Below are 26,649 nucleotides of genomic sequence, written 5' to 3'. Positions count from 1 at the left end.
CCACAAAACTAGCTTCAAAGAGGTCCCATAGATCTCCTAACGACATTTGGCATGCCGCTCTAGGATAACCTTCCCACCTCTATTAAATGCCAACTTGCCTTCCTCCGGCATACATTCTTGCATGTGTGCAAGCTGACTTAATGTGAGATCATCTCCTAAAAATATCCATGTACCCTTAAGTGTTTTCCTAAGAGCAATAAACTCTTTGCTACCTTCTATTGTTAAAAAGCGTAGAATAAGAGCTCCAACCTTCGAGCTTTCCCCCACTTCATTCCCATTGCCATTTCTCCTCTTGACTCTCCAAACAATATGCTGGACAAGCCTTGCCGTGCAAAACTCTGCAAACTCAAGAGAGTACAAGGCTACATACACAAAGAAGTCCTCACGGGGAAACCAAGGAGATGACCTGCAAAATTCCTAACATTTCTTTTTATTAATCTCTGAGTTGTGATATAACTGCCAGTCTGAGCTCTGATCTCCCGACTAATGATCCAGAGCTCACATTAGGCTTTTAATTTTTAGGCCCTCGGCGATCAACAGCGACCGCTCTTAAATAACCAACTCCCATATACTCAGGGATTTTAATGACTGATACTCAAAAAGCCAGAAAGTCAATTGCTTTCAGATTCTGTCACCCAAAGGCTCAGCGCCCAGTTGCCACAGGCTGCGTTTCACAGCATGTAACCTGCCCAAATTCCAGGCCTACCACATCAGCTTTGGGTTGGCTCTTTTGATTGGACTCAGGTTCAGCTTGGCCCCTTCCTCTTTCAGTCCACAGGGGCATGCCATGTCACTCAGTTGTGACATGATGGGCTAGAGAGGGTGCATGATGATGCAAAGAAGCACATGGAGAGGCCATTGGTCATGACGATATAACGTATGATGAGGGTGAAAGCCATAAATTCCACACAAGATAAACCAAGCAGAGATGGGGGCAGCACCTATGGTGGTTGACACCTTGTTCCAGAAAGTGACTTTCCTCCATAGATTATGGAAACTCCCTTGAGATTTGAGACAAGAAAGAATACCCATGGCACGAGGATTGAACATTACTTGAGTCACTTTCTTCAGCTCCCCACAAACTGCTTTGTCATTCACCTAGTTATATGGTTTCCAGCATCACATGGATTACACGCGACTCTTGGTCAGGATGTACCTCATTACATCAACTGATGATAGAAACGGGCAGATGAAAGGATTCAAAGGGAGATAGTGGATATGCCAAGCAATGCCCACCTAGGAAGACACCAGGCACCCTCACCATAGAAAGATCAGAGCTACTATCAAGCAAATAGTAGGAGGATGCCAAGGCATCTACATCACGCACAGATACATCTTCTCAGGAGAAAGAGAGTTCATTGAGGGAGCTTTCTAGTGACAACTTGCATTTTCGACTATAAGTACATTTTTAGATAGGCAGTTATTAACCTGTAGCTTTAGGCTTGTAGTATTAGTTTTCCAAATGAGAGGCACAAGTCATTGCATATAGCACTTTGGTTAGATCGGCAGTTATTAACCTTCAAATTTAGGGTTATTTTCTATTACTCTCAATAAGAGAGAACCTTTTGGCCCTGCTTTGACTTTGATAAATTCACGTCTTCTTTTCTTCTTAGCTCACACCATAAACCACAGCTTATTTTCTCCTCAAAGCCAATTCTCAAGAGTGAAAAAACATTACTTATTTGTTTACTGTCAGTTGTTGTAATCAGAAAGAATAGTAACCATATAGCTCAAATATTATAAAGCAATTAGAATTCTGCAGAAAAACAAGTAGACCTGCAAATATATAACACAATGGAGACACTCAAATGCTTGGCAAACACTTGGATCAAAGTAGTCTTAAAATTGTTTGATAATTCATCATGTACCTCCCAAAAACTGAACCTTTTGCCCAGAGAAGAATTTGCACAAGATGGCACAGCAACTCTTCCTTGGAAAGGTGGCTGCAAGCTACAGGTGGTGGAAACTCCTGAGTGTTGCTATCAATGCCAGACAATCTGTGAAAAAGCATATAGACGCCTGGGAGCTTTCAGTGACTTGTTCCGCAAAGAAACTCAAAAAAATTAAGATTCCTGTTTTAGGAACACCAAAAATAAAACTAAATAGTATGACCTCATGATTGCTTCTAGAAGATCTAAAGCTAAGCCAAGTTGAAGTTTCTCATGCACAGAGTCATCCTGCCAATGTACACCCTCTTTTGCATCCAAACTTCCATCCTGTACAGCCTTATCCAGCACCTCATAAAATCGTCCAGAAGGCACTCGTACTGTCCTTATTTGACCATCCAAATGCCTGACTAGAACTGTCTCATGACTGCGGGAATACTTTTTATCTCCCATATTCCATGCATCACACTCAAACGCATACTTATCCCTACAGCACTGTATAAGAAGTCCATATGCGACATCACAGCAAAAGATTTAAAGAAGTCCATATGCGACATCACAGCAAAAGATTTAAAGAAGTCCATATGCGACATCACAGCAAAATGAAGAAGATTGAACCAAGATTGGCTCACCTTGGATAAGGCCAAAACTATCAAAGGGACTAAAATAGTTGCCCCCCCTGCACTCAAGAAACGGAGTGCATTGTCCTTGCTGCCAATCTCCACAGTTGCAAGCAAGAATACTACCAATTTGAAGACGAAAACTTGGTGTTCAGACTCAATGACTTCACGCAGCATCCCCACAATTATCTTTCCAAGACAATCAAAATTAATACACGAGAATCGATTGAAAATGAGAAGTACAAAAAATATCAACCTAAAGAGTTAAGCAAATAATAAACCTCAATAACATTAAGCCTTCCCAAGCAATGCTGAATGTCTTCTGCATGCCGCTCATATATCCAGCTAAGTACATGTGCAGCCAATCTTAAATCAACTTCTGGTAAGTTGTTCTGTCCAAATAGAGGTGTAAACCCTAGCACCATAGCTTGAAGAACCGCTTCAAAGGTGGACAAAGGATCCCGAAGCTGCAAAATATAGTTTTGAGTTTGCCTTCTCATAGTTGAAGCTATTTCTCCACAAATAAATTCGTGCATGTTTATGATTTCTACCTTCCAAAACTCAATTCTCCGGTCGTCTGCTGCAGGTTGATGGTCTACAAGCAGCTCAAGATGAACTCCATCCACAATTGAGCCTTCAAAAACACCAAAAACACAAAATAAGGATCTTACCAATATCAAAATGGCAAGTGACTCGATTATATGTTAATTCTGTACCTGCACCTTCACTCGCAGACACATACGTGAGCTGCATTTCAGAACTATTGAAAAGCAGATCTTTGTTGTTCTCAGCCACTGCATAAAATGCTTCCACCTCATCTGAAAGAAACTGTGAAACACCAGGGAAGTCAAGCACTTACGCCTCCAACAAATTGAGACATCTCTCTTGTGATGTTCTTACCGAAATTCATTACCATAACCATTCTTACCTTTTTGAGCTCTGCTCGTTTTGCTTCATTCCAAACCAAAATGGGTGTCAAGAAGTTATCTTTCCGTAGAAGGTCCAAAATCTCCATCCAAGCAGAAAACCGGTTTGCAGTCTCCTCCTACAAGTCACAAAATCTTCCAAATGATTCACTATTTGCTATCCCTATTACAGAAGTAAAAACAGCTATGCCAAACAACTTACCCTTTGCGAGCCCATCTGAACAACTTTAGTGGTGTACAAATGCATTACGCCCTGTCAAAAAGAACTTAAAGAACTCATCATATTGTAATTCCGCAAAGGGATAAAAAAGTATTTTGAACCACGCCGTCAAACCTTTGGTAGCAAAGCTTCCAAGAGCTTCTTAGAAACTTTATTTCCTTCAATCATTAAGTAGACGAGATTGCCACTCCTGGACCGTGTTGCTTCATCATTTGCAAAAATTGCATCCTTCAGATAAATCAATATGATAGCACGATCCAAGCAGACTTTCTGCAGCAGCCAAGAAAAGTACATTGGTAAGAACGGTGAGTATAGTTTTCAGAAAAAATAAACTGTCCGCATACAGAAAAAATAAGATTACTTGCAGTTGACTTGCTATTGGTGGAGAAGCCTGGGTGAGCACGATCTTTAAGAATAAAGTATTGCTGCAAAAAGCCAAGCCAGGCATTAGCATACAACGTTCTTAACTTAGCAGTAGTAGCAGCCAATACCTAAAACAAAGTATAATCAAAGTAGCCTGGATTATCGACCGACTTTTATTTTTTGATAGTTCAAAACTTTCATGTGTCAAGATCTTTGCTTTGCAGCACTTATAAGCACATCCTTGATGGAGTATAGCATGTAGTCGTAGAACGGCTGCTCTATATGATAATACTCAAAGCAGCATCACAACGAGCAATTAAAGGGTTCATCCACCCTTCAATAAAGTTATCATCATGAATATCTTTAGAGAGGAGAAACTATACCAAATAATATTAATCAGCTTGCAGTAGAGCCTTCAGGACAGTTTGCATCAACAAAAGGGTAAGACCTCAAATAGCTACAAGTTTTCTAATGCAGAAGTTTCAAGATGAAGCAGGTGTTTCAAATTCTGATGAGCATAAATCTGGGTTTGCTCCATGTCTGGAACTAAAAGGATACATGTTTATGACTAGGTAGACTATTATTGGCATCTAGATGTCCATTTCCTTGCCCAGGAAAAATGTTTCCTCATCCATTAGTGTGATCAACTATTGATCTGATATAAAAGCACTCTTATATCCACAGATTACAACCATTAAGATCAGTAATATCTAGCCTCTAAATTGAAGCACCAAAATAATTACGGAAAATGTTTCTGATCATTAAAAAATTTCAACCCCTAAAGGTACACCTGTATTTCATTATGATATACCTGCAGTAAACTACAGCACTCTTTGATCTACAAAGGTTGCAAAAAATGCCGGCTGATCCAAGAACGCAAGCTTCAAAAATCTGGTTAAGAATCAGTGCACAAAACTGAGTGAGTACGTGGTAAAGCTTCAGCAAGATTATCATGTGATGCAGGTAAAATCCTAGAGAATGCAAGTGACACCTTTGCCCACCCTCGTGCACTCTCCAGCTCATACGTTGGAGAGCTTACAGCAGAGAGGAAAGTCTGTAAAATTCCATATAACTGAAAGCAAAACAGATGAGGTCAGACGCCTGTCCAGCCATGAAGATTATGTTTCAACTGTGATGTAAGAATTGACCTGCAGGGCCTTATTGTTTCCAAGGGCAAACGTATGCAACAAGGAGGTAAGCTGTTGCATGTTATCTGCACTCAAGAAAACTCCTTTGTTCGCAAGTTCTAGCTGCAGACATGTAGGCTAATTTCTACCTGAATCCTTATCTCAAAAACCATAACCTAAATCTGAATTTATATACAGAACAGAACTGCTTCCTACCTTTGACATGGATGCTGTATCTATAGCCGCTGTTTCATTAGCAAACTTTATTGCTGCTCGAATGGTCACAGCAGCAAGATAGCTCAGCACAAAATTTGCTGAGTGAACACACTGCACACCAAACATGACAATCAAAAACAAATACTCAACGTCACCAAAAGAACTATAAAAACATCAAAATTGCAAAGAACTCATTTCCTGGTTTACAAATTACAACATCTTATTGAAAAAAGTAATGGAGCTACTCTTGCCAATCCTCAAAGAAGGAGAGCTGAGAAATGAGATGAGGTGTTCAATGAAATGTTTTTTACGTCTGCTGTAGGCCTAAAAATCTATGAGACCGGAATATTACAGCATCATCATATGATCCAAATGTCCAATACAAAAGACTAAGGTAACAATGCTAAATTTTAAACAAATAAGTGAATTAGTCACATATCTCCCAAAGCCTGATCTCCTGAGTAGGCTTTGGATTACAAGAGGCACCTTCAGCAATTGGACTGTCTTCTACAGTGCCGAGACCTCCTTTGCAGCTCCAATTACTGCAGTGTGCATGATGATCAGAGCATAGTGCTCCACGACCTTGGGCGAGCAAGGCAGCCCGGAGAAGAGACCCCGTGAAGGCACGGAGAGCTGGCGGCGTCCACGCTTTCTTCCTGGTGGAGTTTTAAAACACATGCATTTTGCTCCCCTACCGGTGCCCCTTGTTATCGACGACATTCAATTGGCTAGGGTTTTAAATCGCTGCGCAAAAAGTGGCCATGGCGACGCTGCGACCTTCTCCCCCCGGCGGTGCTTGCTGAAGACGAGCACGCTGCGAACGTCTGAAAACGCTGTAAACAGCGAAGCCGTCGACAACCCCAGGCAACGTCCCAAGACGGCGTTTCAAAACGCCACGGTGATAGGGAGAGACAGCAATGCCGGAGACAGCAATTGCGTGTGCATTGTGAAACGCCAAGTCTTCTCCCCACTACTAGCGACGACAACAAGTTCTCCCCCACCCTCTTGGCCCTGCGTTTTCAAATGCATGCTTTTTGTGCCTTTGACTACAACCCCTCTGCCCACCAGCGTTTTAGAACGCCCATTCCGGCAAAAGCTTGACTTGACGACGAAAACTCCCAAAGTCTTGACGGCGACAAATTGGAGGGTAATTGGGTCAAAGTTTCCATGGATTGGTAGGGACAGTTGGAGCCCATTTTTTGCTCGCGAAGGAAACTTGGAGCTCATTGGTCTTAGAGATCCTTCAGGATCGGCTTGGGAAGGAGTGGCCTTTGGAGGCCAATTTTTGGGGAGAAGTGCAAATTTGTGTGATCGGCTTTCAGAGGAGTATTTGAGGTTCGTGAAGGGCATTGGAGGAGTTTTCCCCTTGGCCTGTAGTCCTTGAATTCTTTGTTTGTCTTTGGCAAGGGTTGTTCTCTAAGAATTTCATAGTTCCTTTCATGGTCCACAAAAACAGTAAGGATTCAACCGCACGCTTCCGATCCTTGCTCCTTATCCTAGCATAAGCTGACCCATCGTCCATCACCTTTGTTTCCATACAGGTAGCAGTGATGTATGGTTGTCCCAGGATAAGAGGGTATGTAGTTGTCACTTGTCACAAATTGCTGACGTGTCAAGTCAGTGAAGAGCAGAGCCGACCTTCAGATCACGACCGAGGGGCCTAAACCCTAAGATTCAAGAAGAACAAGCAACAAGAGAAGAAGTCCATAAAGCAGGGCCCACACACACACACAAAGGCATGCACAACAGCTAATGATGTGGCAACCGTACGGACGCTCCAGATTTTTCCGATGATTGATGATGTGGCAAGCTGTACGGATTTTCGCGTTTTGCGATGACTGTTGACGTGGCAGTTGTACGGATTTCCGTGATCTACGCTGGCAGCTTTTTGGGCATTGCTTTTGAGGCCAATTGCTTTTAAGTTTGAAGGCTTTTCATGTAAATTGATTTTGGGCCTAGGGCCTTTAAATATGAGGCCATGGGCTCATTCTCTAGCATGCTTCCTGGAGAAGGTGCATAGTCTGGAAACCCGCTTGTACTGAGTTGATGCACTATAAAGAAATACCGAAAGGGGCATCAAGGTTTGGGGCCAATACTCTTTGGGTCACCTGTCAGCCGCGCTCCCGTCTTCATCGCTCTGTCTTACAGGGCATAAACCCATAAAGAACCCAAGACGCCATATGGCATTCATGGATTCAGCAGAATATTTACAGTTTCTTCTCGACGAGCTTCACGCCATTCTTTCGCGGCATCCTCAGCAGAACCTTCCAATGCTGCAAAGTTTTCAACAATTTTTGAATTACATGTTACCCCCTCTGATGCCACAGGTGGTACCTCCTCCTCCGGCACCAGAAAGTACGAGGGCTTCCAACTGGCAACCTTCCCAGCCGTCTATGCCGATCGGGGGAATCTTCGAGAATATGGTGCAACCATATGACCCTAATCCAATGCAACCGCCGTTGCCCCCACCACCACCGCCACCAAGCTACAATGGTTGGAGCCCATATGGATACCCTTATTATTCGTACGTAGGATATGCGCCTAACCAACCCAAAGGTTTCAAGGATGGCGGCACGACAATCAAATTTTTCACTTTTTCCGGGATGAAGGATCGGAAGAAAGCATTGCAGTTCCTACAGCAATTCGACAACATCTATGCTTTGGGGAACTATACAGAAGAATCCAAGATTTCTCGAGCAGCGGGATTTCTTAAAGATAATGCTATGCAATGATGGACCACAATCGCGACACAACCGCATGCTCCAAGGACCTCGCAAGCTTTCAAGAGAGTTTTTGCACGTAGTTACATGACTTCTATGTTCAAAGTCCAGATTAGGTCAGAATGGGGAAACTTGAAAATGCTTGCCACTTACAAAAATACTTTATTTGAGAGGTTTTCTTAACAAGCTACAATATCAAGTTGGTACTGCCATGATTGGATATATTGAGTCTTTCAAATCCATTATTAATCAACTTGCTACTGCCGGTGATCCTGTTTCACAAAACAACTGATTACACTTCTCCTTGACACGGTGAAGGACTCTTCTTATGATAACATTGCTACCACTCTTTCTAATAAAGATGGTCTCGATTTCGACCAAGCCTGCATGTCTTTAATTGAATACTCTCAATGTCAAGAACGACATAATGTTGGTCATGATACAACTATGATTTCACAAGAGGAGACTGAGTCTCAACAGATGGAACATGCTTTTTATGCTCGAAGGCGTCCATTTCAACGAGGAAACCGTAGAGGTGGCCGTCACTCTAATATCAATGAAACCAGTATAGTCAAACAGTTCAAATCGACACCAAGACAGGTTCAAAACAGATACCATCCATTTCAAACAAATTTCAAACTAGATCACCAAACAAGTTCAAACAAAACTCAAACTTAAAAAGCAATCTCGACATCAGTCGAACTCGAAAAGTCGACTGACTTTCCATCTTGAAACCTGCACCAAAAATTAGGGTTAGGTTCCTTCCATAAGATCGTAGCCGACCGCAGCACGATCCACAAACTCTTGAATAGTCGAAACAGGCCTCGACAAGCAATGTTCCTGTGTTGGTGATGGTAGTCCCAAGACCTGACAGTCACACTGGACCTCCGAAGTTATCAGCTTGAGAAGAGACATTTGTTGAGAGATGTCTAGAAATTTCAAGCTATTATCTGCTAGGGTTTCCGTGGCAAGCATTTCAGGATACCCCACTCTGCCAGAAGTGATGTCAGAAACCATATAACTTCGGGCAAAAATTTCCTTGAAAGATTTTCCAAGTCCTTGGGGTGTGCGGCTTGGTAGCTATAGACATCAACATCTACATGGCACTGCTTTTGAGAAAAACAATAACTCGAAACAAATCTTGGATCCTTCTTTTGCGAGTGATCTTTTTGGCTTATGCCCTGTAAGACATGAGCGGTGAAGACGGGAGCGCGCCCGATGCGCGATGAAGTATGTGCGGGAGTGGCTAATAAGTCAGGGGTCAGGACTCGAAGATACTTCAAATAAGATCCATTAGTCTCTGATTTGCTCTGTCTGCTCTTTTGTAGGATCGGTATGCTTTCAGAAAAGTACAAGCTTGATGCTTTGATACCACCGTTTGTCTCGAGGGAGTGCTCAACGGCGTTGTTTGTTGTGTCTTGTAACATGCAGATGTGAGCATTTGTGTTACATTGTGATGTGCCAACTATTGAATATTCCTAACTGGATGAGATTGCCTGGGTATGTAATTTTAGTGCATCAAAACCCGTGGAAGATCAGTGCGGTCTAGGTGTGATGGCCAATTTTACTACGCTAGCATATCAAGAGTTCCGATCTAGACGAAAGGAGAAGCCAACTCCTTGATCAAAAGAGCCAAAAGGAGAAGCCAACACCTTAACAAAAAAAATAGCAAACTGATTGTCCTTCGGAATGAACCTCGGTAATTTTTTCTAAGCTAACTTGAGTTGTTTTGCAGATATGTTGTAATCGCGAACGATTACTCTTTTTCAAGAAGGGGGGATGTCACAAACTGTTGACGTGCCAAGTCATTGAAGAGCAGAGCCAACCTTCAGATCACGGCCGAGGGGCCTAAACCCTAAGAAGAACAAGCAACAACAGAAGAAGTCCTACCAACTTATGGGACCCCGTCCGATGGGGCCCAAGAGACATAAGGGAATGAAAATAAAGCAAGACCCACACACTCACAAAGGCTTGCACAGCACCTGATGATGTGGCAGCCGTACGAACACTCCGGATTTTCCGTTGATTGATAACGTGGCAAACTGTACGGATTTTCGCGTTTTGTGCTGACTGCTGGCGTGGTGCCCATCTTATGTCGGTAGTCATCTCCTGGACAAAGAATTTAAGAAATTTTGGTAATCTTTCACATCCCCTATAGCCACCCTTACATTTGGACAAGCTCCATAGCTCGCCCCTGATGAGCTATTTGTTACACGAATCATCCATTCATGGTTCATATCGATTGGCCATATGCCTTTTTGATAAAGACTCTTTGGCATGAGGTTAATCTCTAACCCATCATCTATCAATGCGATGTATGGCTCTGTTCTAAGTCTCCCACTTTTACTAGGGTCTCAGTAATTGCTTTAGCCCAATGATTCTTGGAGTAGTCACTCTTGTGAGTTGTCTCTATTTCAATTTCATCATACAGGTAACGAACCTGTTTTACTCCCTCTAGACTTGTAACATCCAAACAACATTTTCATCACCTTGCTCGCCATAAACTTGTACTTCTTGTGCATTTTAAAGTCTCTCCATCACCATGTACATGGATAGCTTCATTAAAAGACTGCTTGATAACGTCAATGATTTCTTCATGGAATTCTCGCTTTGCTATGCCAAGGACCTCACCCAAGATAAATTCAACCTTACTATTCCAAATCCTCTCTTCTAAAACCTTTTTGAGACTTGTCGCTTTTTCTATATCAGATTGGATCTTGTAGACCGGACCCTTTACTTTACAGCTTCCGTTGCTTGCTTACTTCTTTTCTTTAAAAGATTCCTGCATAGGCACTTCAGATATAGGAATTTCTTGTGGAGAAGTAGTTCTAAGAGGCACTGTATCATTTCTGCCTCCACTCCTTGTGGCCCTTTTGAAGGCTTTTCATCCCCATTCTCTCGCCTGCGTTTCTCTTCGACAACGGCCTCATTGGCTTGACATTTGGCAATATACATATGCACTAACAAAAGAGTCTATGGAGTCATTCCAACCTGTTTCTAGTCGTATGCAATCTCGAGCTTCATGCAATACCTCCTTAGTCATTTTACCCTTCATAGCAAATTCTATTGCGCATGGCCACAATTTTCCAATATCATTAGATACTTCTTCTCGAGTCTTGACTCCCTTCTGGCTAATATGATCTACCTTGAGCCCATACTACATAGGTGGCTATCTCAACCATTGAGATGGCATGGCTAGTAACCATGCCTCAACTAGCTTCTTCGTTCCTTCTTTGCCAAAGTTTGTTTCCAAGGGCTTACGTTTCCAACCTATTTCTAGTCGAATGCAATCTCGAGCTTCATGCAATACCTCCTTAGTCATTTTCTTCATAGCAAATTCTATTGCGCATGGCCACAATTTTCCAATATCATTAGATACTTCTTCTGGAGTCTTGACTCCCTTCTGGCTAATATGATCTACCTTGAGCCCATACTACATAGGTGGCTATCTCAACCATTGAGATGGCATGGCTAGTAACCATGCCTCAACTAGCTTCTTCGTTCCTTCTTTGCCAAAGTTTGTTCCCCAAGGGCTTACGTGTTTCACTTAAGTGAATCCTGCCATCTTTATAAGCTCCTTCATCAAAGCATCTTCAAAACTTTCACAATCCCTCCTTTTATGGTCAATATTGTCACACCATATGCATCTGTGTACAAAGCCTTCTCTGTTTTGAGGTCTTTGCCTTGTAGGTTGGCTTGATGGTTGCCCCTTCTCTTCTAGCCTTGCAAGCTTTAACTTCAGCTCTTGCATTCCTTTAACAATGTCATCTATGACAGATTTGTCACTCTTTGGAACCACAATAACAAGCTTTATGAAACTCTCAAGAACGCTTGGGGCTTGAGTAGTGTTGACTATCATCTTATCTCTTCGTCGTCGTTGCTTAGCTAGTAGTGAAACTCCATCTTCAACCTCATTTCAATCGGTCTTTAAGCCCTGTTCAGCATTCTTATCCTCAAGTAGTAACTCCAACTTCTCTTGAATCTCTTTCCTTGCAGCTTGCCAAAAGAGCTCTGTTTTCTCTGAGTTTAAGGTAGCTTTTTTAGTCCTTGGCAATTGATCATAGCACCTTTCAAATTCCCTTCGAAGTTCGTTAGGTAAAAGTCTCTCTTTTGGCCTAACTACCCACTCTAAAAATGTCCTCTCTTTGTCACCCTTTCAAAGTCCTCCATGAAAAAATCTTCCTTCAAAGCTGATTTGAATACTTCCCAAGTTCCCCATGTTCATTTTGAAATCCCCTTACATGTTCTCTGATATCAGGAACCACAGCTAGCTCAAAACTTTGAACCATCTCTACTCCAAGCACCATCTCCTTTACATATCCACAAAAATACTTTGTTACATCTTTACCATCAAATTGGTCGGTCCATTTTCTTAACCACTGATTGAAGGGCTTTGGTTGACGAAAGCTCCCTTCTTTCAACAGCTTGTTGCTGCTGCATAAACACCGCAAAGGTTGAAACATTTGCATTGTGATCGGATCAAACCGCACCCCTTGTTGCTCTTGTTGCTCTATAGCTTTCAAGCTTTGATTTGAGACCTTTAAAGACTCTTTTAAACCCTCACCCTAACCTACTTTATGTCCGGTTCACCAAAATCTGCCAAGACGTACGCAGTGCCGCTAGGAAAGCGTCGAGCCCTTGACTGTGAGGGTTCGTATCAAAATCAAGCAACTTGCAAAAGATTCTAAGCAAAAGAAACACTTAAAATGAACAAAACTCCAGTCATGAAAGCTTCACTCTAAAAAAGAACCAAGATCAACTTAAAACTCTTGTGTGTGATGATTTGGTGTAGCCTTGCTCCCAATTGCACAAATATAGTGCATGTTTGCACTTTCAAAAACCCTTTCTTTCTCCTTCAATTCTTCGTCGGGGCCATTTCACGGAAACTTTAGCACTCCATAGACAAGTCCACACCCCTTTTTGAAGAGAGAAAACCCTAATTGGATCACCTACACGCACGGATACACTGGAGGAACAGTGCTGGACTGCACTAGCACACCATGGAAGCAACCTACATATCCCTTCACAGAGAGGCTTCAAGAGCTGATTTCTTTCTTTACAAAGCTCCTCCCATACTAGAAATCACGAGCACCATTATTGATGTGGCATTTTAAGCTATTTTTGACCATTTTTCAGTTATTTTTTACCATTCATGGCCCTTATTTGTCATCTTTAGCCCAAAAATGCCCTTTTTGGCCCGTAAAAAGTCCAAACGAATTAGAAGAAATTCCTGAATTTGTTAAACATTCCCCTTGGGAACAAATTTCATTTTATTTTTTTTCACTTGCCAAGCACTTTAGATGCATCATTTACGACTGCGCACAAAACCTACTATTTTTGGCTGAGATCGCCCGCATTGAACTTTCTAGGTGAAACGAGCATGCCACTTCAAAACACTTGACAATTGTACATTTCTAAAGCAAATTAAGCATGTTTTAACATGATAAAATACGCAAAAGTGCCACGTCTAGGGCCTAGCCTGCCCGGCAAGGTATGTGCACGACTGCAATCTGCAATCGTGGCACCCGTTTTCGCATATATGACACTATGTACATTGTAACATTTAGTCCCACATAGCAAAAGCATTAAGAGTGAGGTAGATAATTTAGTTTCACATTATGCATGTGCCATGGCACAACACCACGCATCCTCCAATAAGCAAGCTCATATTTCACCCATTTACGAAGACTCTACAGACATCTATCTCATGCGTTTGTACGAGCAGATGGAAGGCATGAAGGAATCCGTCATACACTGAAGGGAGATGTTCTGAAAACTGAGCACACTGAACTTTTGAAGCTCTGGATATGTACACACACACATAATAAAGCAAGACTATTTTTTCTATCATAATACCTGCGTTAAAGCCAATGAGACTTCAGGCATGTTCTTAACTGCTTCAAAACAGGGACGAGATGCAAGCAACCTTTGTAGAACCAAACAACAGCAAGTTGCGAGACTCAGATTTCCTGGAGAATAAAAACATTTGCATGTCTTAAATTATGGCATGTGCCAGTACAAAAAATACTTCTGAAAGATGTGGAGAAAGACCTACCCCCAGAGCTTCTCAAAACCTCGGTAACCTTCCTCACAACTCTAGAATCAGAACACTGAGAATCACCTACCTGAAAACCATTCAAAGAAAGCTCCCAACCTTACAACATAACAATTCATGACAAACAAGCAATTTCTGAAAAATCAAATACACAATAGTTGCACTTAAAACCCATGCACAAAACTTATGCTTCCATTCTTAATCTCTCACTTGATTTCAATACTGGTAGATTATTTCACCACTTATGTAAATTTGGTTTTGCAGAGTGAAAAGCGTGAGTGGTCAAGGAAATCAGTAGCACTATGGGGATGTCTGTTGTTCCCCGCTTTCTTTGGTGTACACATAGGCAAGATTGTGAAAGGAGGTAGTCCTCATAGTAACACGCAACCAATAAGCATCTAACCTCTAAGGTTAATACACATCCAAAAACGTCTTTCCCCCAGTTTTGAGCAACACCAATATAACTGTGAGGGATAGCCATAGTGCTGGCTCTGAGAAGTCTGCCATAGGTTTGTAGCGAGGCAATGACGCTGTAAAACATAGCCTTTCATAAAATAGCATAATTATGGGGCCAAAGGGCAGCCATAACACACGCGTAACCGGTGGACAGGAACCCTCCTTTGAACAACACCACAAGCCAACAAATCAAGACAACCCAACACGATCTACTCACAAAATCCTGATTCAAGTCAAGTTGGTCAAGCTTTCTCAATACAAGCAGAAAAAAACCAGGCATTAATGACGTTGATAAGCTCAGCCTAAGCTCAAATTCTATTAATAGACTACATGGAGAAAAGCCAAACCCAGCCCAAAACAGCTCCCTTGCCACTAAAAAAAAGTCCTCACCTTATGAAGAAGATTTCACGTCTTTTTGAGCCACATTTTTAGCAGGTAATGCATGGTTCTTTTTTTAGGCTGAAAGATGTCTATTCATGTAGATAATATGCTATACGGTGGCACAGACCTTGAAAAACTTACATTGATATTGCAGGCATACTCCTTTAACATATTGTGTAGACTGTTGTGATCGTTCGCATCTGCTACCGCTAGAATTTGGTTCACATAGTACTGCTCACACTCGTTCTGGATAAATAAAATAAACAATGTATACATAAGAATGCAAGGAACTTGTCATTCACAGTGCAGACCATTTAACCAGTCCGGGATCAATTGGTTACCTGGTAGAGCTGTGGAGGTTTCTCTGGAAACATGTGAGGTAGGAATCCTTCCACATGTATGCTAAAACTAACCAGCTTTAATGATTCCATAACATCAGACATACATGCAAGAAAGTCATCTCTTGCTTCAAGTGTGTACTGTGTTGGTCTCCACGACTTGAATTCAATCACCACTTCTCTTGAATCGTCTTCTTTAACAACTACTCCTACAACATCTACCAAACTGTAAAAAGCAATACGCAGCATCAGACTCTGCTACAACAACATATAAGTGACGTACATTTCTGTGAGAAGGATTAGAAAAATAGAACACAAATTACTAAACTTGATACACATATCACGCTCACAATTTCAAGAGAGACAAATTGCTTCGTTGACAAAATGAGAAGCTCAATCTTGTGTTAATTCCATGAAGACCAAAAATTACCTGTACAAAGCTGTGACTTCATCCCCAGAACGCTCCACTAAGTGTTCCTTCGTTATAGAGACAATCCTGGGCCGTTCCTCCTTTCTCGAATCAATTTTTTTCAAAGCTTGAAAACTATACAAAGCAGGGTAGATGCCCTGCTTGTGCAAAAACCAATAAAATCAGCACAGAGATGGACAACTGAATAAGACTTAAAATTTGTGTGAGTTAGAAAAACGAAAATCTCCAAGGCAACATTGAAAAATATCACCCAAAAAAAAACTCATACAAGCAGTAATATTCAAACAAGGACTTCTAAGATAACCCAATATGAGTATACTTACCTATGTTAGAAAAATGTCAAAAAAAATCTGGCAGAGACTAAAATATGGTTTTGAAAGACGTGATTTTTTCAACCACGAGAAAATAGCCTCCTTGTTCTGCCTGGTTAAACATGGTAAATATGATAACACTCTAGATATGGATTGCATTTGAAACCTTCCTACAACATACAGCCTCTCTACTACATATGAAGGTGACTACAAACACGACCGTTTTAAAAAAACTTGTATCCTCCAACAAATTCTACTCCAGCAATCATACAGCATGCAATGATGTATGAAGTACTATTAAGTAAACCAAAAATGTACGTGTCCCCGTATTTTAAAAAATTGAAACAACATGAATTTTCCAACCAAAGGAAATGTTTCAACCTCCACACAAGCCAAAATCTATCTAATATACCATGAGATAATACTAAAGAATAATGAGCTAGCCATGTAAAGAGTTGTGTGGGACTATTAGCAAAGACCATTCCCTGTCACTCTAAAATCACAGGAAATAGAAACTTAATGGGAAACAAGCTTCCCTTTCTGGCATGTGTCTCCCAAAGAAAATGGCCTATCACTTTGGTTTGTCAAACAGTTCCACTCTTAGTCTTGAGTTACTGAGATGCTGTTGGAGGAGCATTAGAGAGGTAGGTGGATTTCTAAAGCTGGACGACTTTGATTGTAGTTCTTTCTTTTGAAATATGGCCAGGTACTAAGCTTCTTCTCAAGAAAGAAGATTTAAAAATGATCGTCCATTTTGGTGTTTCAAAGTTTCAAAAACCTTATTAACCCTATCTAATAACATTTCAGTACCACGCTTAACTCTACTATACAATTGTCTGATAGAAACAACAAGTGAGAGGGGTGGAGTTGAAATGTTCTCCCATCATGTGTTATATAGACTATCTAAATTATTCCCTATATTTTCCGCTAGCCAAAAAAAATGGGGCAAAACACATTACTTACTTTCAAAAGATTGCATTTTACCTTGCACCCTTTTGCCTTGGAGGATGAAATCCTTCTCTTATTCAAACACTACCAACTGAGATAAATTTAAGTACTTCAAAATATGTAAGTAGCATGCAAAAGGTAGCAAAGTGAGGACAGCAAGGACAGGTCATAAGGTCTACTTAAGCAATGTAACCTGCAGTCCTAAGATTGAGAAATTCACAAAGAGAAAACAGAAAAAAATTAAACATAGAAAAACTCACCGTCTTTCGCACAAAAGCTGAAATGTTGTCAACCATCACCGACGACGTTATCTTTGAAATCTCAATGTTTTTATTCAAAAACCTCTGCAAAAGCACCAAGAGTGTGAAAAGAGCATCACCAATCTTAATGTTCAGAATTTGTGATTGTAAGATTAAAGGTACTTCAATATGAAGCACCTCTCAGCAGCTACACTATAGATCGGTTTTGGGGGAAGAGGGCAAGGGGCGGAGAAGCTGAGAGACTTTAACATTTGACAAACTTACTTTCACATTCTGCTGTATGGACTGCAAAAATGGAGAAATGTCTTTCAAAGATAGCCTCATTATACGGGATTTGAAATACAAAAGCACAACATGCTCATCATCGGTGAGAACCTCTACTTTCAATATGTCTAGAAGGTTCAATTTCTTTGCTGGGTTTATCTGCAAGCCCAAAACACGTGAGTCTTCATGTGAACCAGTATGTGACAATCAAATACATACATCACAATTTGAAGCACCAAAGAGCTAAAGTACCTTGCGACGTTCATTTCTGATTCCAGTACTTATCATCTTTACTATAGAAGCACTGCGGACTCTCAACACAGTATCTACCAATCCACCACGTTGATGACTGTGCTTTTTCAGAGGAAAATCGATCCCTGCAGAAATTCAAAAACACACTTAGTAAAAAACTTGCATCCAGTTTAAAGAACTTCCTAAACAGCAACAAGCCAACCAGGATACCCAGCATGCCAATCAAAATTCCAAGCAACCATGTTTAGAGGCATGCCTTGTGATTAGCATCCAGTATTAAAAATCTCCATAAACAGCAATAACCCGACCAGGGCATCCAACATGCCAATAAATGCCCTGAATGTTTGGAGCCATGCCTTGTGATTAAACCGATGATAAATTTGGTTTCCCAGGAAACTAAGTCGGCACGGTAGCCATATTTCCAAGCATGCAAAGAAGAAGGGAATGGTACAGTTCATCGCAAATTCTTAAAGGCCTGTAAGCCTTTCATATGAAAAAACTTTTATGTATAAAGACTCACCATCAGCAGACAGGTATCAGGCACTAATAAAACATCTCTATGTCTTGTTCAAAACTTGAGTCTTGATATACAGAGAACTGCAACATGACTACTTCTCATCATGACATGTCCTCAAGGTTGTTCATAAGCACAAAAGTAAAGAGATTACTAATCCTAGATAGTGCCTGAGTACAAAAAAATTGCAACTAGCTCATAAGAAATTCATGTTGGAATCAGTCATCCTTGCAGCATCAGAGAAGTTGATTTAGACCTACAATCACATAGTCCATAATTCACTCGGATATTTCATTCAGCCAAATAGTTGATGATAAACATCAACTTGGACATGAAACGCTGTCAAAGATCCAGTACTTCGTACTTCGTTTACGGAACATTCAACTCATTAGATTGCAAACAACCCTCATACTGACAATAAAATAGATGGCACATTATCCATCAGTTCTACTCTCCCCCATTCATCTAGAACTTTTGCATTTTTTTTGTTGAACAAACACATTTGTATTTTTTTTTCCAAAAGAAAAAGAGAAAAATCGGGCACAGAGTAAAAACACATACCTGAGCTATCAACGTCATCTAGCTTGTTGAGCAGGGCAGTCAAGAGAGCTGACCTAGAATCACAGCTAAACTTTAAGGTTTCAGCTCTGCCACTGTTGTTAAGGACATCAAACTTAAGCTCGAGCTCATCTTCTATGGATGGTAAGACATTCGATATTCTCTCATAGGAGTACTCTACAGCTGTGCCATTGATGGATGGCAAAACAGGAGATATCAAGATTCTATTATCCAAAACCCTGAGTATTCTTGTCACTCCTTTGACTGCTCGTCCTCCTGTGCCAGCAGGCCTTACAAGAAACACTCTGTAATCCATTTCTGATGATTATCTTAGCTGGCACAACCTACGAGGCGATATCGATGAAGAAATGCGGCTGGAGCTACCCTGTTGAAAGCTTCCACAATGTAGAATGGACGTTCCCTGTCTTGCAATTTCTGCAGATTGGCAATGCAGATGGTCCGGATGCGAGCCAATGCACACAGCAATAAGAGAATGGCTCAAAAAGGCACAATTCTCAATGGTAATCTGTGAAGGAGACTTGATGCTGTAGGGCTATGACGAAGATGTATAAACCACCTGTCTAAAAATAACCAGCCGGGAGATATTTCTCTCTCACTCTCTCTCTTGCTCTTTCTAATGATCTCTCTTTGATCGTCCGAATTGACCCAATCGCAGAGACCTGCTGCAGATCAAGAAGAAGGAAGAATTCGCGCCTGCGAAGGAGAGCTCCTCCACAACAGATCAACTGTAGAAGCCCTGCTGGGCAAGCAACGCGCAAGCTCAGAACGTGTGCTGCTTTTTTTTTGCTTTTACGGAGAGAGAGAGAGAGAGAGAGAGAAGGGAGAGAAAGGGAAGAGTGACAAATGTGTGAAGTCGGGCAAAAAAAACGAAGTGAATGGCGAAGACGTGACTTGCGGGACGGTCGTGTGGGGGTGTGTAAATGGTGACAAGAAAAGATTCACAGAAGCGAAAGCTCGATAATTAAAGGCTGCGGGCTGCTTTATTGCGTGGACGGTGTTTCTCTCTTCTCTCTCTAATCGCTGTTATTTGTGTAAAAGCTCATTAAAGCTCGCGGGCAAATCTGTCTCTCTCGCACGCAATTCACAGAATGTGGAAGATTTAGAGAGGACCTGGTTGTGGGCGATGATCGAAAAGCACAGTGGGGGAGTTATGAGCCCAGTGATTGCTAAGAATTACGCAGATGGCGATGCGGACCAGAAGTCATAAAACGGCGATGCTTTTTGATTTTATTCCGCCATAGCCGTGGGACGGTGGGAGCTTGGACGCGATCAAAAACACAGAACTGGGAAAGAGATTAGGGGCCAATTTCTAGTATTTATAGCTAATTAAATCCATGCAGGATTCGACCTCAACAGAATTCCCCATTTCAACTGAAACCATGAAATCTAAGCTTATTTGAAGCTTTCTCTCTCTAGACTCTCTCAAATTCTCTCATTTGAAGTTTTCTCTTTCGAACCTTTGAAATTTTCTGTGTCTTTATCTTATCCCAATAAAACACCGGATTTTATATCTATATCTCTCCCCCCCTTCCCTAATTTCTCTCTCTCCCTCTCTCCCCCCTCCCTTTGCTATCTCCCCCCCCCTTTGCTAATTAGTTCGACAGCTCTCTCTCTCTCTCTCTCTCTCTCTCTCTCTCTCTCCAGGTTAAACTTGCAAAAAAGTCTACATTCCCTTCCTCCCTCCGGGCAAAGGAAAAGCTGAAAGAAGTGAACTTTCTTCTTGCTTTTGCTGAGAAGGGGCCATCTGGAACATGCATGGATGTGTCCAAGTGGGTCAATTGCACCTTGGTAAAAGTCCTGTAAAGCTCACCTTGGGGGCACACCACGATTTGGCCACTATCTTTTCATCCTCTTTGAAGTTGGTACCCCACAAATACACACAACACACCAAGCTTAACACCACTCCACCGTCACAATCCCAAATATGCCTCTTTCTCAACTTCACCATTACACCACACTTAGGACTCTCAAAGCATTTTGGAATGGAATGCTTTCCTATTCCTACTCGTCATTGCGTATGTGATACTCAATGGATATGATAGGCAACCTTGCAAGGTCACATGTCCAACTCTTCGATCCTTCATCAATCTACAATGTGATCTCGCCTAAAGCAAACTTCAAGAACGTGATCTGGCTATCCGATGTGAACTCTTGTGTTCTCAAGCAAACTTTATGTAACCGAGTGAACCACATGTGAATGCCGCATCTAGTTTTTGCTTTTTAATTACAATAACACAAAGTAGTCCTTAAAATCGTGTAATAGCCTATAGGGAAGGCATTGGATTGCCAACTAGGAGGTGTTAAATGAGTAAGACAGTCGTAGTGTTTTGGGTCTCGCCAAGGCAGTTGAGATGAACCAGTGAGTTATTTTATATGAAGGATTGACCAAGACGGTCAGGAACTCGTATGTTTGAGCGTGAGATTTAGTGTCAAAGCCCAGCTCATCAAGGTGAAAAGGTCTCAAGGGAGGGTTTATTATATGGATGGGAGGTGAGTTTCTTCTTGTATTTTTCCATAAGAACTATCGAGCGGCTTCTGAGGTGTTGTGGAAGATTTTGGAGTTAGTACTTCGCTGCACGTGTTGTAGGATGTTTGGGTGCACACATCACAAGGGAGAGGGAGAGGGAGTCAGAGAGTATAAAGCACAGTTATTTTACATGTCCAGTGCCACAAAATATCTCTACATTATGATCTTTTATGAGTCTTTTGGGCTTCTTCCAAAAGTTTATTTGATATTTTTTTTAATAGCAGCCCCTATGACTAATCGATTGCAAGATAATGCTCCTTTGAGTGGACTAGTTTGCAAAAAGAAATTTTTGGATAGTTGAAGCAAATAATTGCTTCTATATTAGTGTTTAGAATTGTAGATCCTATGACTTCCTTTGATCAGCACACCAATGCTAGTAGCATTGTAGTAGGGTCAATTCGTAGTGAAGGTGGATTGTCTAGTAGCTTTTGAAAGCCAGAACCTTTCTTCGACACATTAGAATTGGCCATTGATTTAATTTCCTTGTGCACAAGACGTAAGACCAAAAGTTTTGCACGATTGCCATGATAGTCCTTGTGTGGGCCATCTTGGCATAGATAAGACTCTACAATTAGTAAGGACTTTTTGTTGGCCTACTCTCAAGCGAGAAGTCCACAAGTATATCTCAAAATAATTCAAGCATCAAGTTAATAGAGCTAAACGAGTCAATGGCACCTGGCTTATTACATTTTCTACAGATTGAGAATTTACATTATGATAGATGTTATAGTGGCCCTACCAAGAACTCCAATAGAAAAGGATTCTATTTTGGTAGTGTTTGATCATGCAAGACAGCTCAATTTATACCTATAATTGAGACTGTGGATGCTCCACAAGTGCGCTTCCTGACTAATTTACAACATCTTTAGACAACATGGATTCCCACAGTCCATTGTGTTAGATAGGGATCAAAAGTTTAAAGGACATATTTGGTGTCTTGTGTGCCAAGTTAAGTAGTGGTGCACCTAGCAATAGATCATTAAACTGAACAGGGGAATCAGATATTAAAAGAGGTGGTTCAAGCCCATGTTTTAGATAGACAAACAGATTAGGATACGTATCTTCCATTTATGGAATATAATAGTCATCCATGCCAATTCGAAATTAATTGTGGTGTGATCCCTCTAACTCCAAGGGTTTAGGTTCTCAAGGTAGTTGCCCTAGTATGGAAAAATCTTGCTAAGATGCAAGATATGCTAACCATAGCCAAAAAAAAAAAAAGGCACCAAACAGTTGGCAAGGCTAAACGTTATGCAGATTAAAAGAGATCTTTAAAGAGGGAGAATGAGTATTTCTTCAAGTACCTTCAAAGTCTACCTCTTTGTCGACCGGGAAGTGCCTGAAGCTTTTCCCTCAATATTGTGGACCATGGAAAAGAGTTACCTTCACAATCTAGAGTTCATCCAATGTTTCGTGTCAGTAGATTAAAGAATTTTGTTAGCAAAGATGATAATTTAATTGATGGTATTGTTGCTTTATAGGAATTGAGATTATCACCATAGTACATACGTTACTGAATAGGATACAAAAATGAACTGTGTCATCCAAGAATCTCTAGCTACTTCGAAAACCAAAAAAAATCTTTGTTAACGTTTTCTCTCTATAATCATTAAGGACAATGATTTTCTTAGAGGAGGGGCAAATGTTAAACAACTACAATGGTCATAGTAATGTTTTGTGTTAGACCAAGGTGATTGAGATAACCTAGTGAGTTAGTTTTAATGAAGGGCCAACCACCTCGATCAAGAAATCTAGGAACTTCCATGTTTGTGCATTGGATATAGTGTCCAAGGCCCAGCTCAGGGGTAACTCATCCATGGAGACTGCTAAACAATGTGAAAAGGTCTCAAGGGAGAGGTTAAAATGGTTGGGACGTGAGTTTTTGAACATGTCTCAGAATATTTTTTTAATAAAAGCTATCAAGCAGAATCTGAGATACCATGGAGATTTTGGTGTTAGTATTTCATTGCACATTACAAGATGTTTATGCGCATAGGAGAGAGGGGAAAGGTTGAGGTAGTTAGAGTGTATGAAGGGCTATAAGTTGCAACCTCTCACAACAGGTGTCAGTGTACGAAGGGCTACAAGTTGCAACCTCTCACAGCAGGTGTCAGTGTATGAAGGGCTACAGATTGCAACCTCTCACAGCAGGTGTCAATATCAAGGGTCACCTTTTGTTTGCCATCCTCTTATCGATCATTGATCAACAACACACATTATTCGATGATTATGAGCCATTGAACCTTTTTGGTTGTGAAAGTGCCAATTACTTGTAGCCTCCCCCTCTCTATAACCTAGAGAAACTAAGGTGCAAAATTAATGGAGATTCGATGACCCTCAAGCAAATTTATGAGCTACATTTGCAAAGCGAGTATATGTTTCCAACGTTGTGTGTCAATTGAGCATGGATAGTCAACTACAAGGCTAGGCAAATAATGATGAGGTTTGTAGTCTCCGCTATAATGTGACGCTTGTGAGTCTTACCAATCTTAGCACTACAAGCATGTGTAGTGTGTAAGTTTGATATGTAGCATTTTTTTAGCATGACAATGCAAAAGATTTGTATTAGAACCCAAAAAACATTGTATCTAGAGAGGGGTTGGAGCCCATACATACCAATTTACAAACAAGTCTACAAAGCCTTGAACCATAAAGGTCCCCATAACTACAACGCTTGTACAACTAATGATTCCCAGTGGAGTGCTCATGAAAATAATATAACTTCATATTCATTCCTAAGTGTCCCCATGAGAGGATGAGAGAACCAAGCATGCTCTTCTCCACCCAACCATCTCCTCATAAAAATTGTGTGCCCTTACGGCTGCACATTGCTTATAACTTGGGTAGCCAAACATCAACTTCAAACTACACACTTGTAGTATCCTAATGTAGTGAAAATGGATCTTGGATTTCACATCTTCTAATGCGTGGCACTCATACTAGTGCATAGTGCCTCTAAGTTGAGTAGCCAAAGGTGACCTTAGATGTGACCAAATCTAACATCAAACCACACACTCTGTAACATTTAATGGCCTAATAACTTATGTGTAGCGGAAATTAGCATGAACATAGTGGGCATTTCATTAGAATAGATTCCTAATGAGAATTACAAGAGTGCTTGGGTGGAGAGAGAGCAACAAAAAGCATAACACCTAGTTAGATAGCATCGAAAATACTTTCAAAAGAGAGAGAAATTAAGCTATTGACAATAGTTGAGGACCGGATTTGCATGGAGCCGGTCCCCCCTCCAAAAGGCTTTGTATTATGGTTTCTCCCATCAAGAGAGACATTGTACAATACAATTCTTTGTGTTCCTTCAAGACTAGCTAGTGCAATGAAGATGGAAGCTTCATACACCAAGCAAAACACTTAATCAAACACAACTTGAATTATCCCCGTTCTCAGACCCAAGACCTCACACACCTTCGAAGATGGTGAGAGCTAGCCTTTTTCTTCTTCTTCTTCACTAAAGAAGTCTACAATGCATAAAAGAGAAAATACAACATAAGGGGAAACTAGTATGTGGTTTAATGTGAACCGCTAGTGATTGAGTTGGATGGATAAGTGTGCCATCACTCCGGTAGGGAGACCAAGTCGATGTAGTCCAATTGTAGTATCATTGGAAAAGATATGCATAACCACCAAGGCACGCCAACGATGATGATTGTCAGTGGTAATCATCCAAGAGTAGTACATTTTGATCTTGACATATCAATACTCCCCCTCAAGCTCAACGCCATCTCTTGTATGCTAAGCATCACTCAAAATCACTGCAACTTGTACGCTCCAAGGGCCTTCATCAAGATATTTGCAACCTACTCATCCGTCGTCATGCACTCAAGGTTGATGTCACCTGTCAAGACCCTCTCTCTGATGAAGTAGTAATGCACCTCAATGTGCTTTGTCCCAAGCCTCTGGTAGACCTATGGTCATACGCACGACCAACCCAGTCTACGTCTATGTAACCATAGAGTTGTAACTCATTATTCCTATAAAAGAGTACATGATCCAAAGTAGCACTCACATAGTACAATGTATGCCTCACTACATCCAGGTATGGCTTTATGGGAGACAATATAAATTGACTCACCAGTCCAACTATGTAACTCAAGTCTGGACGTGAGATAGGAAATCAGATCAACCTACCCACAATCTTCCTATACCTGGTAGCATTCTCTGACCTACCACTTTTCTTGCTTCATGAAATAGACTCATACCTTCCTTGTATGGTCATCAATGAAGCTCACATAGTACTTGCGTTCACCCATATACATAGTCTTTGTCGAGCACCATACAATCGTATGTACTAATTCCAATGCATTCCTGTTTACATGCTTGTCACGAGAAAATGATGTTTTTTCTTGCTTCCCAAACTGACGAGCTTCACAAAATCTCTACATAAAATCTAGCAAACCTATAACCATGTCTTTAGTTTGCATTGTCTTTAGCCTTTGGAGATTTACATGACCAATACATTTGTGCCAGATCTCAATATCTGTAAGGTGTGAGCTTTGTCCTAGAGTACTAGAGTATGAGTCAAGGAGAGGAAAGGTGGATTTATCCCACATGCAATGGTGCAAGGTTGTAGAGCTACTTAAAGCTCATTTTATGAATGAACAAACACAAGTCTATTTTGCATTACATCTCCCTTGTTTATGGTGAGCTTGTGGTGGCTTAGCAAATACTCAAGATTGTGTTTATGAGTCAAGTTAATTGATCTTGGAACCTAATTCGCTTGAGTGATAATCTAGCCACACACACTCACTTGTGTGCACAATGTTTCTCTTTCATTTACCCTAGCTAGCACGATCCTGTTCCCATCAAGTGGTACCAGAGCTCGGGTATGCTAGCTAGGCTTGTCATTATGACTTTGTGTGTTTGTAAGATTAGCATTCCTTAATCATCATTAGCTAGATCCATTAGATTTTCTCTTCTATTGCATACCGCATGCCTAATTTGCATAGCATGTTCTTGAGTTAAAGGCTCTTGGGACACTACTCATCACTGGCTAGTTGGAAACTTAATTAGCATCAGAGTTCGTTAATCTGCCATTAGAAACTTGCATTTGCATTCAATAATTGCTACTTATTTTATCAAAATTGGCATTTGCAATTAGTGTGTGTGCGTAGCTTGTCTCAAGAGCTTTCAATCAAGCCCATACACACAAATTTTGAGCTAGACTACATCAAGTAATGCCTTGAACAAACTTCAAGCTTATCAAAGGTCCATTCTCTATTTTTTTTGCACAACTGAAAA

The 26,649-nt window shown here is 41.0% G+C and overlaps 1 protein-coding gene across 1 annotated transcript in view; it reads right to left on the bottom strand.

The window, feature by feature from the left end:
- The window catches only part of LOC147442428 (uncharacterized), a 60,756-nt gene extending 40,413 nt beyond the window's left edge, over window positions 1-20,343 (bottom strand). The window contains exons 1-23 of the mRNA XM_086528597.1: window positions 18,849-20,343; window positions 17,774-17,898; window positions 17,522-17,680; window positions 17,258-17,341; window positions 15,739-15,875; window positions 15,312-15,534; window positions 15,112-15,216; window positions 14,134-14,203; window positions 13,935-14,047; window positions 5,359-5,469; window positions 5,164-5,265; window positions 5,007-5,087; window positions 4,827-4,906; window positions 4,014-4,077; window positions 3,767-3,922; window positions 3,635-3,685; window positions 3,435-3,551; window positions 3,223-3,334; window positions 3,058-3,140; window positions 2,788-2,973; window positions 2,519-2,695; window positions 2,113-2,381; window positions 1,869-1,997 (exon numbers count right to left, since the gene is read on the bottom strand). Of these exons, the coding sequence (XP_086384723.1) occupies window positions 1,869-1,997; window positions 2,113-2,381; window positions 2,519-2,695; window positions 2,788-2,973; window positions 3,058-3,140; window positions 3,223-3,334; window positions 3,435-3,551; window positions 3,635-3,685; window positions 3,767-3,922; window positions 4,014-4,077; window positions 4,827-4,906; window positions 5,007-5,087; window positions 5,164-5,265; window positions 5,359-5,469; window positions 13,935-14,047; window positions 14,134-14,203; window positions 15,112-15,216; window positions 15,312-15,534; window positions 15,739-15,875; window positions 17,258-17,341; window positions 17,522-17,680; window positions 17,774-17,898; window positions 18,849-19,161 (3,047 nt within the window). The 5' untranslated portion in view covers window positions 19,162-20,343. The remainder of the gene's footprint in view (window positions 1-1,868; window positions 1,998-2,112; window positions 2,382-2,518; window positions 2,696-2,787; window positions 2,974-3,057; window positions 3,141-3,222; window positions 3,335-3,434; window positions 3,552-3,634; window positions 3,686-3,766; window positions 3,923-4,013; window positions 4,078-4,826; window positions 4,907-5,006; window positions 5,088-5,163; window positions 5,266-5,358; window positions 5,470-13,934; window positions 14,048-14,133; window positions 14,204-15,111; window positions 15,217-15,311; window positions 15,535-15,738; window positions 15,876-17,257; window positions 17,342-17,521; window positions 17,681-17,773; window positions 17,899-18,848) is intronic.
- Window positions 20,344-26,649: the final 6,306 nt, after the last annotated feature.

The sequence above is a fragment of the Adiantum capillus-veneris genome, chromosome 14, assembly GCF_014529385.1.
Source record: "Adiantum capillus-veneris isolate H3 chromosome 14, ASM1452938v2, whole genome shotgun sequence".
NCBI classification, from domain to species: domain Eukaryota; kingdom Viridiplantae; phylum Streptophyta; class Polypodiopsida; order Polypodiales; family Pteridaceae; genus Adiantum; species Adiantum capillus-veneris.
This window is presented reverse-complemented; position numbering and strand designations above follow the sequence as displayed.